This window comes from Clinocottus analis, unplaced genomic scaffold (genome assembly GCF_023055335.1).
Source record: "Clinocottus analis isolate CAN_PGR_092001 unplaced genomic scaffold, fCliAna1.0.p SCAF_23, whole genome shotgun sequence".
Lineage (NCBI taxonomy): Eukaryota > Metazoa > Chordata > Actinopteri > Perciformes > Cottidae > Clinocottus > Clinocottus analis.
The window spans coordinates 8,044,552-8,060,715 of NW_027175965.1; the positions used below are offsets into that span (position 1 = coordinate 8,044,552).

Here is a 16,164-nt window from a genome sequence, read left to right on the forward strand (position 1 = left end):
AGTCCGCCCAGCAGCGGACTCCGTCATTTCTCCCCCTCATCCCTCACTTGTTGGATGTGATCCGTTTGAATTTCTGAGATTTCAAGCGTCCAGATGCTTGTTTACCGCCTCGGAGTCCAGGGAAGACCGCCGCTGCGTGCGACCCTTTAAATGCGCGTAAAAAGTGCAGAAGCCGCTTGTTTCTCGTCCGTGAACGTCTCATCTGTTGTGCCGTGACTATGCTCCGTGTTTCGGTGGCTGCTGCTGCTGGTCGTGGCTGTCTCTGCAGCCGTGCCTCTGACCTTTAGTCTGCTGATCCCACAGCGGGGGGGGAGGCGTGGGAGGGGGCTTTCCTGGCGGCGTTGCGCGCTCTGGACTCCCGGCTCATCCTTGGAGAAGTTCCGCCGCAGTCCCGTGCACAGCGCGTCTCTGCTCTCTCCTCCGACTGCGAGAAGGATGCTGCTGGCTTCACGCGGTCAAACTCCACAAGGATTAGCCTGAGTTGAACAATCGGACCATGTAACCAGATCAGGTATGTGCAGGGATGAAAAGGGGAGGGGGGGCGAGCGGGGTCACGTTTTAAAATGTTTGTTTTCTAATCAACTGGCTCTGGATTCAAATGCCAGAGGTGGCAGGTACTTCTCTCTCTCTCTGTCTCGGACTCTTGATGTGAAGGATTAAGTTGCATATCAATGTAAAGGTTCACATTGCCTAGCAGAGATCTTTGTGACTTCAATTCACTTCATGCAATGTGTCTTTATGGCTGCCAGAAGAGAGGAAGTGACAGTGGAGCAGCTCAGCAGGAGCTGGAGTCCTGGGGCTTTTTGCCATTTTGCTGCTGCTGTGATCTTCTTTCACTCTGGCTCAGTCAGGTCTGGGTGGCCTGCTGCTGCTGCTGCTGCTGCTGCTGCTGCTGCTGCTGCTGCTGCTGCTGCTGCCGCTGCTGCTGCTGCTGCTGCTGCTGCTGCTGGCATTTGCTTTTTAACAGACTGCATCAATTCTTATTGAAAAGATGAAAAGCAAAGTGCTTACTTTACAGTTTACCTTACAGTGACTGCCACAGTTGGCACAGGAGGCGACTTCGGGCACCTGCATTTAGATGATAATCAATCATGAAGCATTTTGGACAGAAAGGGGGCAGGAGGTGAAGGTCCTGAGATGATGAGCAAAGCACTCACACTGCTGGCATTTCAATTTCCACTGAGGCTACTCCTCCTGTTAGAAAGGGGTCGATTGAAAGTGTTCTACATTTTACACCTAATCCCGCTGGATTGCTTTAGGATGTTAGCTATAAAATATAATTATTGGGGACATATTTACCATACAAGCAGAGACATTAAATGGTCATTTCACTGAGATACAAAACTCATCATCTATCATCTCCAGTCCCTCTTTAACAATACCGATCTGTCAACAAATCACTCAGCTGTTACTGTTTAAATGATGCAAATACTGACGACTTGTAATTACTAGTTGACGGTTAACAGGATGCTACTTTTATCCATCCAGTGGACTTCCTGGAATAGATGAAAGAGGAAAAAATCAATCACTGTATCTCTAATCCTGAGTTTCTCTGCCTGTGTTTCTGCATCTGCTTGTTTTTGTCTCGGATACGTTCACAACAAATAGACCAACAAAACCTGCGCTGCCATGTTCCTTCCCTCTGCACATGGCGGCGATACGTGAAGAGTATTGATCTTCCACATCAACTGACCCATTTCTCACAGAGGAAGCGCCAGTAAATACAGCTTGACTAAATAACTCTCGAGCAGCCTCTCTATATCCCCCTGTCTCCACCTCGCCCTAAACACACACACACACACACACACACACACACACACACACACACTCTTCATAATTCCTCCACCTCCAGTGGCTGTGATACAACAGGAAGTGGGCTGATTTCCCAGAGGAGTCTGCAGTCAGGGCTCGTCACAGTGAACACAGCAGCGACAGGCAGAATGTATTTAACACACAGGTTGTGTCATGCTGTGCCGTGCCGACAGTTAGAAACACTGTGAGCAACGTTTACTCTGCCGGTGCAAAGTTGTTCTGTAACAGCCACTGTGGCCGGGAAACTAAATCTTTAATTTGACCACAGGTAATTTAAGTAACCGTTAACACGAGCTGCCTTATTAACCCCGACGAATCATCACGGCTCAGGAAGTTTACGTTTTTTTTTTTGCTTCAGTTGAAGAAACACCGGGATGATTTGACCTTGTTTGAACCCAGGAAACCGTTTCAAAGGCATGTTGGACAAACTTGCTGTGATTTCAGCTAAAAGCAGCAATATTTTAGGATATTGTACACCTGCATATGTTGTATGTCTGGAAATGTTTTCACGACATGTCTTCAATCCTGATCTCTGTCCTCATGCAGACGCTGAGAATTGGCCTCATTTAACCGTCTGCTTCTTGAAATTTTTATGGTCTTCGTGGATAAATGTTCCTCTAACATTTTGAAGTATTGGAGTCATGGTTGTGCAACTAAAAAAAAATGCATTGAAGAAGCTCAAATGGAAAAGTGAGGCTTCTTAGTGAAGCACATGTTATTGAATTCTCCTGTTAAGTGAGACCGGCAATCTTGCATCATGTCCACAAAAAGATCGGCATGAACATTCAAGGGTTCGTGGGCTTTATTTGTGACAAAAATAATGCTGTAATTTAAAAAGAGTCCCTAGATAATCTGCCCTTGGTTGTGTGGAGTAATGTTTTAATCAAAATCGACATTTTTACTGTCAGAAAGTCGTAGATTTAGTCTCTCTTGCTTTCTGGAGGCGGCCTGTACTCGGCCTACCTTTGGGCGGTAAAGTCATGTCTCTCTTCCTCCTGGTGACACTCCACTCAATGCAAACATGCATGGAAAAGTGTTTTTAAGATTGTGTGTGTGTGCGTGTGTGTGTGTGTTGTTTGGGGTGGCTACCCAGGGAAAGTGTTTCTGTGTTTCAGGAGCGGCGCGTGAATTATTGAAAAGCCCTCAAGGTTTTTCATGCAGCTGGATCAGTATTTCTTGCCATGCAGTCGAGAGCTCTGTAGCTACACTTTAAAGGTGAGACGAGCTGTGTCCAAACTGCACTGCAGCATCAGGAAGACGGAGAAACTGAACTCCTGGATCTCACTCCAGCTTCAGTCAGTCACACCAACTCTGTCGCGGGTCTACATGACCCCACACGCGATAAATGTAAAAGTTTTACCCATGGATGTGTCAAACAAAAGATGAGGGCTCCACCCGAGATATACTGTATATTATGAGACAATATGAGAATCACAGCAGGATGATATGTGTGGCTCTTGAAACAGCTTTAAACTTCTGGACACTAGACATACTGCTTAACATCTTACTGGGTTTGTTGTCATGTCAAGAAGAAGAATTCATGCGACTACACAACAGGCCACACCGTGACACACACACAGCCATCACCGGCATCAGGTGCGCCCGAGCCGATGCTATTTGTTTTCAGTTCCCTGTGTGGTTCGGATCCCGGCTTGTGGCTCTTCCTGTGTTGTTGTGTGTGGCGTGTGGATGCGAGCGCAGCCAGGCTGGGTGAGGATGAGGCCGGCGAGAGGAAGGCTAAGTTGGCAGAGCCGGAGGCCTCTGGAACAGAAACGCTGTTATCTGCTAACGCTGCTCTACTGCTGCTGGCTGCTGTATCTGTGGTGACTCATCTAAAAAAAACACACGCATGCAGACATACACACTCAAACATACACTTCCTGACTTCATCAGACTGACAAAACGTGCATGCACATCCCTAAAAATGACACAATACTCGTTGACATATACACTCACACAGAGTTAGATGTGTGCTTTGAGGCGTGCACACAGACCAATACGAGCCTCCAAAGTCTCACAAAGACATTATTTAAGCCAGAATGACATTTCCTCTCCATCATCAGTCACTTAAAATAATGTGAAATGACTTCACTTAGATTTCCAGTCATGGGGATTAATAATAAAATGACGTGCAACAACACAATGTGGAAATCTTCTTTTGTCCTAATTGTTGAAGGACAATCTTCCCCAAATGTGAAAATGTATTACATCCCTCCTGTTTACTACTGAAAACACACTCCTCTCTCACTGTTCATGCACAGACCTCCTTATTGTTTTATCCTAAAGTGTCATCACAACAGCCACCAGCTCCCCAACTGTTTATTCATGCATTTTCTTTCCTGTAGCAGACTGCTTGAAGCTTAAATACAACATTCACACTTGCAAAAAGACGTTTTTTTCTGATTCTCTTACTCAGAACGAGCTGCAATTCAGTCCCTAGAATGATATTAAATGACTAGTGAGAAGGAAAAAAGGTACCCAAATGGTGTCTAAGTGTTATTGCTGAGCATGTGAAGGTGCTGATGTTCTCCACGTGTCTATTTAAGAGATTTATCCATTTTAACTCGTGTGTCAATGATACAAACATGGATTGCATGTGAAAACCAAAAACTACTTCCTCTCCAGTTGCCATCTTTACAATGGAGACCTATAACGTCCTACAGGTTAAGCGTTTGTGTGGCTGAATAATTGAAAAGATTTCGACTACAAACCTGTTTAAAAACCTCATTGATATTTGTTAAATTACCTTGTGAGTTGTTTTTTTTGACAAAACAGCGGGTTATTGCTTTAACACATATGAAAACAATAACCAATCTAATGCAGAGAGATGAGAGGAGATGCCAGTCCCTCTTTGTCCTGCAGCGTTTCTCCTTCTGCCTGAGCAGGATGATGGCACCGTGGATCCAGTTACCGTCCTGTCGGCTGAAGGTCACGGGTTCAGTGTTTTTTTCTTGCACAGCTGTGTGTTGAAATGGCCTTGAGTGAGCGTGAGCAGCGCTCTCAGATTCACACCTCCTCTTTCAGGCTAACTGCAAATGTGTCATGTTGAAGATAGATTATTTAAACGTGTCCACTTGGCTCCAGAGATGAAGACTTGACTGTTAGTGGCTTTCTTTTGACACGCTGATCAATGTGGCCATGTTTTATATTCACAGGGCACCCTCATGTTTTACATCATCTAGGATGGGATTGGAAATGTAAAAGAGGAAGTACAGTAACGTTTGTTTAATGCCAAGACCTCAGAGCAGAAGCAGTAGAAGCTGCACTACTTTACAATAGCTGCTATGACGTTAGTGTCTTACATTTATGTACAAATATATATTTTTTTACAGCAGGAATGAACTGTGAGAATCCACTCGTGAAAATGTCGCTCCCACACATCAGTCCACAGGCAAATGGCTATGTTAGGTTGATAGTTGAATTCCTCATGGCTAAACAAGGATGTCTAACTTCCCCCTTATGCTCTTCTGCTCCTGAGCAAGGCACCTCAGCAGCCGTGCCTTCAGCGTGCCGGCTCTGCCATCTGTGCTTGTGCTCCCTTACTTTATTAACTGCCTCAGAGGAAATGCCCATGTGAATGTATGCTAATGTAATATTCGTGGTGCATTACTCCCTCAAAAGACAGAAGCTGGACCGTTTCTTTTCCTCTTTATGAGGCTGCCGTGCTGACCGGCAGAATGGAGGTGCAGCAATTACAGATTCCCCGGCTGCCCCGTGCCGGGTTGTGCGTTCAATGACGCCGCTCTGCTGCCAAGTGTGAAAGGGAAGCCGGCGTATCGCAGGACGGCAGAGATGGAGCTGAGCAGCTATAATCATATCTCTGCAAACCTCGCGAAGCAGGCAGACGCAGAGCTGGATGCATGTTGGACGTTGGTTCCCTTCAAACCTGCCTGAACCGGATGTGAATTAAATAGAAAATCAATTAGATATTTTTCCAGTTTGAAGTTGAAGCGAGTCAGTGGCTCGTTGGATAAAATTGTTGGTTCAAAAAAGTCGTAGTAGCAGACTGAAGCGCTGGGTTTACTGCCCTTTCTGGTTGAAACATGCTTTGTTGCACCTGTAACCATCAACAACTCTTAATGTTGATCAGATATGAATTATTCCCCCTGTTGGGCCGTCAGAAGTTGGGCCGTATAAAAGCTTTCAACAAGATTATGTTCAGCTGAAGCGATGCAGTCGTAGATACACACTGCTCTTCTCACATCATGTTTCTGTTGTGTGCTACTGTTCTCCCCGTTCTTTGGGTTGCCCACAACAGCAGTGGATCTATTGGCTTAACTCCATTCAGTTAGCATTGAAGTGAAAATGATGTGCAGGATGTTCAGAACAGTTTAAACCCAATTCAGCACAAAAGTCGCCGTTAACATAGTTGCTGCAGAACAAACAGCAGGAGCTGGAACAAGGACCACAAAGACGCACATGGAGCTACACAGTACGACCCGACAAGGAGACAAACAGGGTACCAGGTAGACACACAATCCCAGACGATCACCACGGCAGGAAGTTCAGACACACAGAGGACACAAGACTACAAAATAAAACAGGAAACAGAAAACGACAAATCATGACAGATCTGTAAAGTTTCCCCACAAAGAATCGCACAAAAGCAAAGATTTTTTATTCATTTAGAATAAAAAAAACATTCAAAAGAAATGACTAATTGACGCAATAAATCTTAGTTGACGAAGCGCAGGAGAACCACAGACAGTAGAAGTCACCCTGGCCTGAATACCTGGGCTTCTATTGAAAGGGAGGAGGTTGTATTTGGCGTGTGTTTAAAGTTAGAGAAGGACCATGAGTAATTAATCTTCCGCTTGCCATGCGAGTGAAGGTATTCACCACATCTCCAGTCCCAGTGAATGTGTGGAAAGGCTGAATCAGGACCTGGCAGGCCGGAGTGCAGTAGAGAGCTGCATAGCGGCATAACGTCCACCAGTTATAAATCTGCCAGCAGCGTATACGGCATCACAACATGGTCCAGATCGGACGGAGGAAAAAGCCTGAAACTGTGTTCCAACTCTGTCGTCCTGTCTCCCTTCATCTTCACGGGAGGACGCCGCCGTTTTACCGCCTGTATCGATCATGTGCTTTTACTGGGCCAAGAGCGTCATCCTGGGGAGTGGTTCTTCACATTCATTGCATTCTTCACCCCGAATGACCTCAAAGGCAAAATCAAGTAATTGAACTAAAATGTTCGGTGTCATCAATCTCTGACCACTGGGCCGTAACTGCTGCGACAGCTCCAGAGAGAAGACGGGGCAACGGCTGGTTGAGCTCCTGGAGGTCCCTCAGTACACGGAGAGGGCTTTCAAAAGAAGTGTTTGCATCTGGGAAGTTAATGTACTTATGATTAGATAGATAGATAGATAGATAGATAGATAGATAGATAGATAGATAGATAGATAGATAGATAGATAGATAGATAGATAGATAGAGAGAGAGATAGATAGATAGATAGATAGATAGATAGATAGATAGATAGATAGATAGATAGATAGATAGATAGATAGATAGATAGATATGTATTTTATTAATCCCCAAGGGGAATTTTTTTTGTCAAAGTAGCGTCTCACATTTACGGACATCAACAAAATAATCAATGGAATAAACTAAACAAACAAAATAAGTAATAAAAGAAAATAAAAGAAGAGCAGGGATGGCAGATATATACAAAATAAAAATAGAAAATATATATATGTAAATAAATAAAATGTATATACATAGAAACATACAGATAAACAAATGAAATATGTATATTTACATATATATTACCATTTGGAGTATTTTTACATCAAGAACAGTGACGCACAGCAATGTAAAGTTTCAAAAGGTCAGAATTGATCCTTTTTGTTTTTGTTTGCTTGTACATAATGTTTTACACAATAAAAATGCGAGTAACCCTTCTGTTAAGGTCCTTGTAGCATTAGCTCTGATTGCAGGAACCCCTAAATTCCTCAGACTTTGGTTTATTTTCAGTGTATGCAGGAAGAAGGAATACGCATCCATCAGTGTTTCACATACACAAAACATACACTGAATTTCTAAAGCAATAATCCTCACAACAACCTGCCATGGAGCCCAATCAACCGGGCCTCACGCTGCAGTTTATCAGGTTTAACAACAAGGACAAAGTATCACACACGCTGCAGGTCGTGCTCCCAGTGACATCACTTCAGCACCACGGACAGCTCACATTTAGTTTTTTGCAGAAGAGTAAATCACCTGACGCTCTTCAGCTGGTCGTGTTGCTCGTCATATAGCATCAGTGCTTTCACAGTTGCAGCTGCACTGCAACCTCCGGACCTGAGCCGTGGTCGTCACCTCGCGACATGAACTAAAAGGCAATGATCCAAAATCCTGTGATTTCATCCTGAGCTTGTGAAGTGCAGCTTTTCGACAGATTAGGGTCTTTTTGTTTTGACATTTTCTATGAATAATCTTCATCCTAAATTTTGTTTACTTAACCCTTAAGTGATGTTTGGGTCTGTGGGACCCGTTTTCATTTTTTTTATCAAAAAAAAAATGACGCCATAATTAGTTTTTCAAACTCAGACTCATTGGCTTCAGGTCATTTTCTGTAAAGAACATAAAATCACATTTATATTACATATGTACGAGTCTCATTATGAGAGTGTGGAAATTGTTGGTTCCGAGTACCTTCATTCACACTGTCCTCCTGTGTGTGTGTGTGTGTGTGCGTGTGCGTGTGCGTGTGTGTGTGCATGTTGTGTGCTGTGTGAGTTTTGTTTTTATGCCCTTGTAGTTCCCGCACTAGGTTGCAACATCCAAAAGATTCACTGCTCAGAGAATCACCTCAGGGTGCTATGCTCTGATATTAACCATATATCCTGCTTATATTGCTTGTCATTGCTGATATTGTTTGTAATTGGGATGAAGTAAACATCTGTTGAGTATTTTAACATACAATTGTGTGATTGTGTTGCATTAAAAAACCCCAAATGCAGCCGGTCCACCAGACTCAGGAACACTGGCAGATTAACAGGAATATGAACATCAATCAAAGGTTAAAACCCACACATGCAAAAAAACAACAACAACATGCACACTCACACGCAAACACACACACACACACAGAGACGCCCACGCTGGACCGCAACAGAGACGACGGAGAGGAAACAGATAGAAGGAAAGCCTTCGGAACGTCAGATAACAGGATTAGACAAATTACATTTCAACTGTGACCAGGAATCCCATTTGTACGTGGGACTTGTTTTCTCTCCGTTTACAAAGGCAGCCATACAAGTTCGGTGACAAAATGGTGGTTTTTCTAAAATAATGTGTGCTGATGTGTGCTTTTTTTTAAGAATTATTGCCCGGGTTGGTTAGCCTGTGTCCTAGCCGCTGCTGCTTAGACCAACTCCTGAGGTTGACAGGAATGGAAAAGAGTTTAAGTTTAGTGAAAAACAGATTCTCAATCGTCAGCCTTCCACTTAGCTCTGCGTCTGTGTCAAGCTCAAGGATGAAAGTACAGCCGATGACTGAAAGCCAACTCTTCCCATAACTGATGTGACCCACATACTGAGAACTGGGTCTTAGCTTCCTGTTTTAGTTTCAGTTCTTTAAAATATTTACACAATCATTTTCTGAATACCACTGAGGTGGGATGCAGGTCATTCAGCTGCTGAATCATTTCAATTTGATATTCTTGACACTTTACTTTAACCAGATGTGTGTTTCACCAAGAAGTGGTAAATTAATGTCATCATTTTAACCCTCCGATAGCGTTTACTAATCTGGTTTCTGGTTTATTGTCATTGCACGATGACATTGGATTTAAAAAGAATATGTGTTTTGATTCTGCGTATGGATTTCTGATAGCATAGTGTGGACTGACTGCTTTCATCTGCATTGCCCATTTGGCAGCAACAGTCTGTAAAATATGAAAAGGAACCAAAATCAATTGTCAGAATCAGATGGCTCATATCAAACATTGGCCAAGCTTTGCAAAAACATTGCATTTGTCTTCAAAAATGGATTATTTGCAAGGCTTTGTCACAGGTTCCCTTGTGTAATCTTTAGACTCTGGCTGCTCCTAGAAAATGATGTAATAAGAAGTATGGTGCGAAATTCAGCTGAATGTTTCAGAACTAAATGACCATAAGTACAAATTGACATATATTTATTATTGAAAATGTGATATTTTTGTAGATTTCGGGAATCCTAATCAAACCTACTTTACCATACCAACCTAAAGGGTTAAACCCCGTGTAATGTGTGTCGAGCATAGATTATGTTTTTATGTGTTTGGGGGAGGATAGATTGACGCTGGTCAACTGCTGGATAATTGCTGAACAATATGATATTGCTGAACAAATAAGACGTGATCAATGAGGTAAAAGCAGACGACTTCAAAGTAATTTAATGGAAAAAACAACCAACAAAAAGATCCAGTTAAACAGAACTTTTTTAGCTGCGAATGGTGAATTATTATGTGAGTTTCCAAAAACAATGTATTACAAAATATGAATGAATGACAGATACACATAAGTGAACCAAGATGACTGACAGCTGTCAAAATAGGGAATTTAAACATTTATGGTGGAATAAAAAAAAAGTATTTTCCCCCTCAGGGTAAAATGTTACAGATTCAACAATTCAACCCATAGTTTTGATATGTTTCTGCGTGCGTATTTGACGGACATATCTACGGACTTCTTGCTCAGTAGGTGTATTTTCGACAGCTGTCACGTCTGTTTCACAGGAGCTCAAAGAAATCACAAAGAAACGGCTCAAAGTTCCCGTTGGTGTCCATTTTAATGGATGTTTTATTAGGATGTCCTGGTTTATTTGCTAATGCATGAGGACATGGTCGCCTCAGTGAGTTCTGCATGCAGTATGCGTGTGAGAGAGAGAGTCTTATCAGTGTACAGGGCTCTTCAGGCAGTATTGGGGATTGAGGGCCACTCTAATCTGGACCCAATGGTGACTGATCCAGCTCTCTTTCTGTCTGTGCTTAGCATGAGCGTTTGCATGTGTGCCGATGCAGATATCTCATTTCCCTCCGCAGTTTGTCAGATGAAGTGAACTCCCATTAATCCAACCAACAAGTGTGTCTGAAAGTGTTACCAGGGAGGAAAAACAAATCTGTTATTTCGTGTTTGAGTAAAGGATGACGTGGTAGTACTCCATGTAGTACAAGTCATGCTGCTGGCATTAATTATGAAAAATAGTTTGGTGTACTGAATGTGAGATTGCTCTCACTGGAGGGAGTTATGATGAACGATGTTAAGAGGAATCTGTCGGCTGCCATCCAGTTTGGTCCCCACAAATAATTGAAGGCTAGTGTACTTTCTGACAGAAACATGGTTTATGAGCTGGGTTCAGACGGCGGCATCTGGGAGCAGCACCACCTCGTCTTCTTCTCCTCAGTCTGACAGCGCTTGCAGCACAGTGTGTTTTAATGAAGAAACCCATTCAGAGGCTCATAACGCTGGGACATGTCGTCAGTTTGAGATGCTCGACACGTCTCGGGAGCTATTGTGTGAAGCCGTTTGCTCCTTTTAGCTTTTTGCAGACGTCAAGCTGCCTCATATGCTTCTGCTGCTGGTCGTTCCTGTAATGTGATGCAATTCTGTGTTTGAATTGAAGTATGCAATGGAGTCATTCTGAATGCTTTTGAATACAACATGCACATAAACATTGATCCATTTTGGAGTGTCAATGCACAAATTCAACAAATACATCCTTCAGAATCTTGCATCCAACATGCAGTGGAGTAATGTCTACCTGAGCAGAGAATGAAGTTTCTGTGTGTGTTGTTATCTGAGTTTCTTCTTTGTTTCCTTGAACCAGACGGGCCGGCCGTGCATGCTTTTAGAGCCCCGCCGGTCAGTACGGCAGCCGCTCTGCACCGCTCTCGTATGGTTACAGCTGATAACGCCGTCCCGACAGACGTCGTTGTTGCAGAAGCGTGGCACTGACTTCCCGGTTTCCCCCCTCGAGTAAACGCTGATAGCTCTGCCAGCACTTTTGCTATTGTAAGCATGATTAGCTGAGAGCTGCGTCGCCATGTTTAGAGCCTTTGAGAGGCAACAGAAATGCAGTCAATCTCCTGTTTTGTACTTAAGTTTAGTTGCTGTATGAAATATATTTATACCACTGAGTGAAGGTTTAGTTGCTTTGCTCCTCTCTGAGCTTCTCCCTGTGGTGATAATCTGGTGAGACCAGTAGATGCAACCATCTCAATATTAAGGTCGCTGATTCTCAATAAACTGGTGTCTGATTAAATATGGACCTCATTGACACTTTGCACAATGATGGACTGACATTCTTCATCCATCACATCAGAAAACAGACTGCTCATGTGAAACCAGAGCAAACACAAACACACTTTAGTCCATCCAGACATCCAACAGCAGGAATCGTATGTGACAGGCTGAGAAATGAGCTCTGTGTGGTCATGCAAAATAATGTTAATGCATGTGTTAACATCTGTGCCCCTGGTGCTACTTACTTAATATTTCAATTTCTTCATTTTCCTTACATTCATACATTCTTACCTTCTCTATCCCTTTTTCCTGTATTCTTCATCCTTCATTTCCTTTCATTAAAATCCAGCCCACCACCCCCAATCACAGATTTGGCATATCTTTATCAGAAGTGATAGATTTCACTTCATCTCGACAAGCCTCGGCATGCAGATTAAAACCCTTTAACAACAGAACCGTTCGCCACTAAATCACCTTTACTGCTGCTCTGCTGTATTGTAATGCTGCATGCATGTGTTTGTGTGGACTAGATTATGGATGAGATTGAGTGATATTGCTCAAGAATGTACACATCTAAGGACTCTGATGTTTTTTATTAATTATTCTCAGTTTCTTTCTTCTTTGTCTGACAGCAGTGATGTGTGTATGAGTTCTGATCAGAGATTATTTCTAGCAAAACTGAATAAAAAACGTTGATTTCTGAAACTACCCTGGCAGAGTAGACAGTGAATAAAGTCTATATATCTATATCTATATCTAGATATAGATATATATATCTAAACAGAATATAATGACAAGGTTGTGTTTCTTTACAGCAGATGGACACATTTATGGACTTGGACTTGTGTTTCCGAGTACTTTACACTACATGCAATGATTATGACTAATAAAGGATTATCTTTAAACATTTACTGATGCACGCACGCATGCTTTTTTCTCCATTTTACTCTAAATTGGAGCATTATTTTCCAATTGAACCTCATACTGTTTTGAAAACGTGTTGGAGAAGCTCATAACGAGCAATGGCGACTATAAACTAATGTTTACTGAGAAGTAGGGTCATTTTCTCATCGACTTCTACACAAGATTACTTTATTTTTGCAACCAGAAGGCTGAATGTTTGCGTACCTGTGAGAGATATTTCACTGTTCTCGTTGTGCCACCTTGTGGAGAAACAATGTCGAGAGCTTCTTCAATCGAACGCTTTCCCATTTCTTCCTGTCATTCAGATGTTCATACAGTGTGGCTATCCAGCGGTGTGACCTCTCACCTTTGACCTCTGATTTGAACTCTCTACACACGTGCAACCTTCAAACACTCCTCTGATGTAAGTCATCCAATCGGTCTCTCTATATGTCTGTCTGTCCGATCTATGACATTTAATAAAACGACCCCTGTTGCTGTATTTCTCTGCTTTCAGGTGTTAAGCAACTTTGCTGAACGTGAGTATAATAACAATAAACACGACCAGGTTTTATTCAACTTATACCACATGAAAAGATGTGTTACAATGTTGTTCTGTTAATCTGAATGTGCTTTATATATGTGTTTAGAATATGATTTGTGTCTCTGGTTTTCAGTTACATTTAGTTAAATACTCATTAGTCGTGTATTTAAGCTAAGATTGACATCATGTAATTTACGCTGCACAACGACTAGTTTCAGTTTGGTTTTCAAGGTGTTAAAGGTTGTAAATATACAGTCAATTAAGTTTATAATAATAATACGACATATATATTCAGGTATCTTTATGATGGAAATCAATATATTTCATAATGCAGACTTGTATTTAAGTAATTTACCCTACGCATGTTCAACACCTAATTCTCGCTGCATGATTACAGATTGACATTTTGAGTCGTCACGTACATAGAAAATATACTCCATCTGTGTTTACTGTGATGGTGACCTTTGCTTGATTTGATTAAACTGTGCATTCGCTGTGCGGTGGAGAGCTCTGGTTAATGATGTCACTTCCTGTGCCAGAGTTTGATGGAGAGCTGGTCGGATGACAGCTGGAACTGTTGTCATAACCGGGGGAATACTGGCCACAGTGATACTTCTGTGTATCATAGCTGTGCTCTGTTACTGTAGACTCCAGGTACGACCTCATTAAGTGTGTGTTTTAAACCTGTTTGAATCCCACTTTGATATTAAACCTTCACATCACCTCACAGGAGACTGTGGGCACATTTTAAATCCTCATTCAATTTAGGAATATAATCATATTCTACTGGCAGCGAAAAATGTTCCTTTCATTAACATATTTTGAATATTTGTACTTAACGTTGGCTTTGCTAAACTGGCTTTGATACGTTCTCAGTGCAGCTTGTATATTTTTAGGAATAGTGAACAAGTGGGCACCAGCATCTTTGAAAAAAAAGGACTAATTTAAAAGACACTAATTTAGTATCAAGAAAATATATCTTGACTATGCAACATTATTGGAGCAAGTTGATTATATTGTATAAAGTGCATTGCACCTCATTCTATATGCATTTCTGAATTTGTGTTCACATGCAGTCAGTTTATGCTACACATCTATATTGTCTCTGTCCACAGTACTACTGCTGTAAGAAGAATGGGTCTGACAGTGGCTCTGTCTCTCAGCATCACTTTGCATGCAACGCCTGCAGCGTCTCTGGCCTGGACGGGTCCATCAACACCCCGCTGTCCATGTCGCCGCCAGAGGCGCCCGGATCCTCCGACTCCACCAAACCCGCAGGGGGGCAACGCAGTTACTGCCCCACCTGCTCGCCCTATGACTCGCCCTTCTACGTCCGTACCACTGATGAGATGCGCAACGGCGGCGAGCGCATCACCTACATGCCCACGCACTACGAGAACCAGGCGCTGGCGATGCCTCTGCCCGCCGTCCGAGGACCCCTGCTGAGGGAGACCCAGCGAGGACGCCCTCCCGATTTCTACACCAACACCCGAGCCATCAGCACCGAGGTGTGACCGTCCCAGAAAACAACAACATCACCCATACACACACACACGCACATGCACACACACACCCCTCCCGTCACGTACACACTCATGCACCAGCACCACCACTAACAAGACCACAGACATACTTTAGACACTTGCTGCAGCTGCCAGTGAAGATTTGCTCGATAAAGGCCCACTGTTTGTGGAGGTTATCACGTTTATTTCGGGTGTGTGGGGACAACTGCTGAAGACTGAAGGATGTGATCCACAGCAATCACTTTCAAATCTAGCTCCTCACTTTATACCCTTACATTTTAAGTTTTGATGTCGACTAATAATTCTGTAATTTATGGTAGATAAAAACTGTAGGTTTCCTGTAAGATTATGTCTCTTTGTGCTTCCACATGAAGGGTATGGTTATAAACTTGTAAACTGTTTGTTGACTGTTACCGTGTGTTTAATGACTGAGGGCTATCTTGGACCATTCATGATTTCCCCCCCTGCTACACATCTTCCTCTTGACAAAACTGAGTATGATAAAGTATGTAGTGTCTATGAAGTAAATTTGTCTTGATAAGCAGACTGGAGACTGCAATTAATTTGAAAAAAGTTAAATGAAGGAAAAGTCAACATCCTCTCTGCAGTTTTCTGCAGCCTCTCTAGAAGTATGCTTGAGTTGCAGGGAAGGTGGATGAGGGCGGACGACTGGAGCTTTCTCTATGCAAGCTGTCTGGCAAACGACTGCAGCTCTTCATCTCCAGCCATCTCCCTTCAGGTGTCCTTCTCTCTATTGGAGGAATGTTGGAAGCCCGGTGCACACCCATCAAGATATGACGATGATGCACATGTCGATAGACATACAAGTATCTACAACTGGATCACGGACACAGTATTTCTCTTGGGTTGCCAGAGCCACACTGAACCCCCCCCCCCCCCCCCCCCGCTTTCTGTAAAGAAGCAACGACGCCCGAGCCCTGAGTAGCCATCTTGAAACCGAATGAATTTCTCTTTTAACAGTGATGCAAAAAGTTGTAATTATGAACCAGAAAGCAATTAACGGCCACCTCTTGATCCCATTGTGTTCTTGATGAAAAAGAGATGCACCCTGGGATATCAACATAATGTGTTTTGATCGAGGGAGTGCGATTTACTAGTTTGTGCTACTTTGTCGACGCACTCCTCCTATACT

At 42.9% G+C, this 16,164-nt stretch overlaps 1 protein-coding gene across 1 annotated transcript; it reads left to right on the plus strand.

The window, feature by feature from the left end:
• The first annotated feature begins 393 nt into the window (after positions 1-393).
• fam163ab (family with sequence similarity 163 member Ab) lies at positions 394-15,898 on the plus strand. Its single transcript, XM_068589901.1, has 5 exons — positions 394-511; positions 13,271-13,368; positions 13,462-13,483; positions 14,028-14,142; positions 14,604-15,898. Exons 4-5 carry the CDS (start codon positions 14,050-14,052, stop codon positions 15,000-15,002), a joined length of 492 nt encoding a protein of 163 aa, XP_068446002.1. The 5' UTR covers positions 394-511; positions 13,271-13,368; positions 13,462-13,483; positions 14,028-14,049; the 3' UTR covers positions 15,003-15,898.
• The last annotated feature ends 266 nt before the right edge of the window (positions 15,899-16,164 follow it).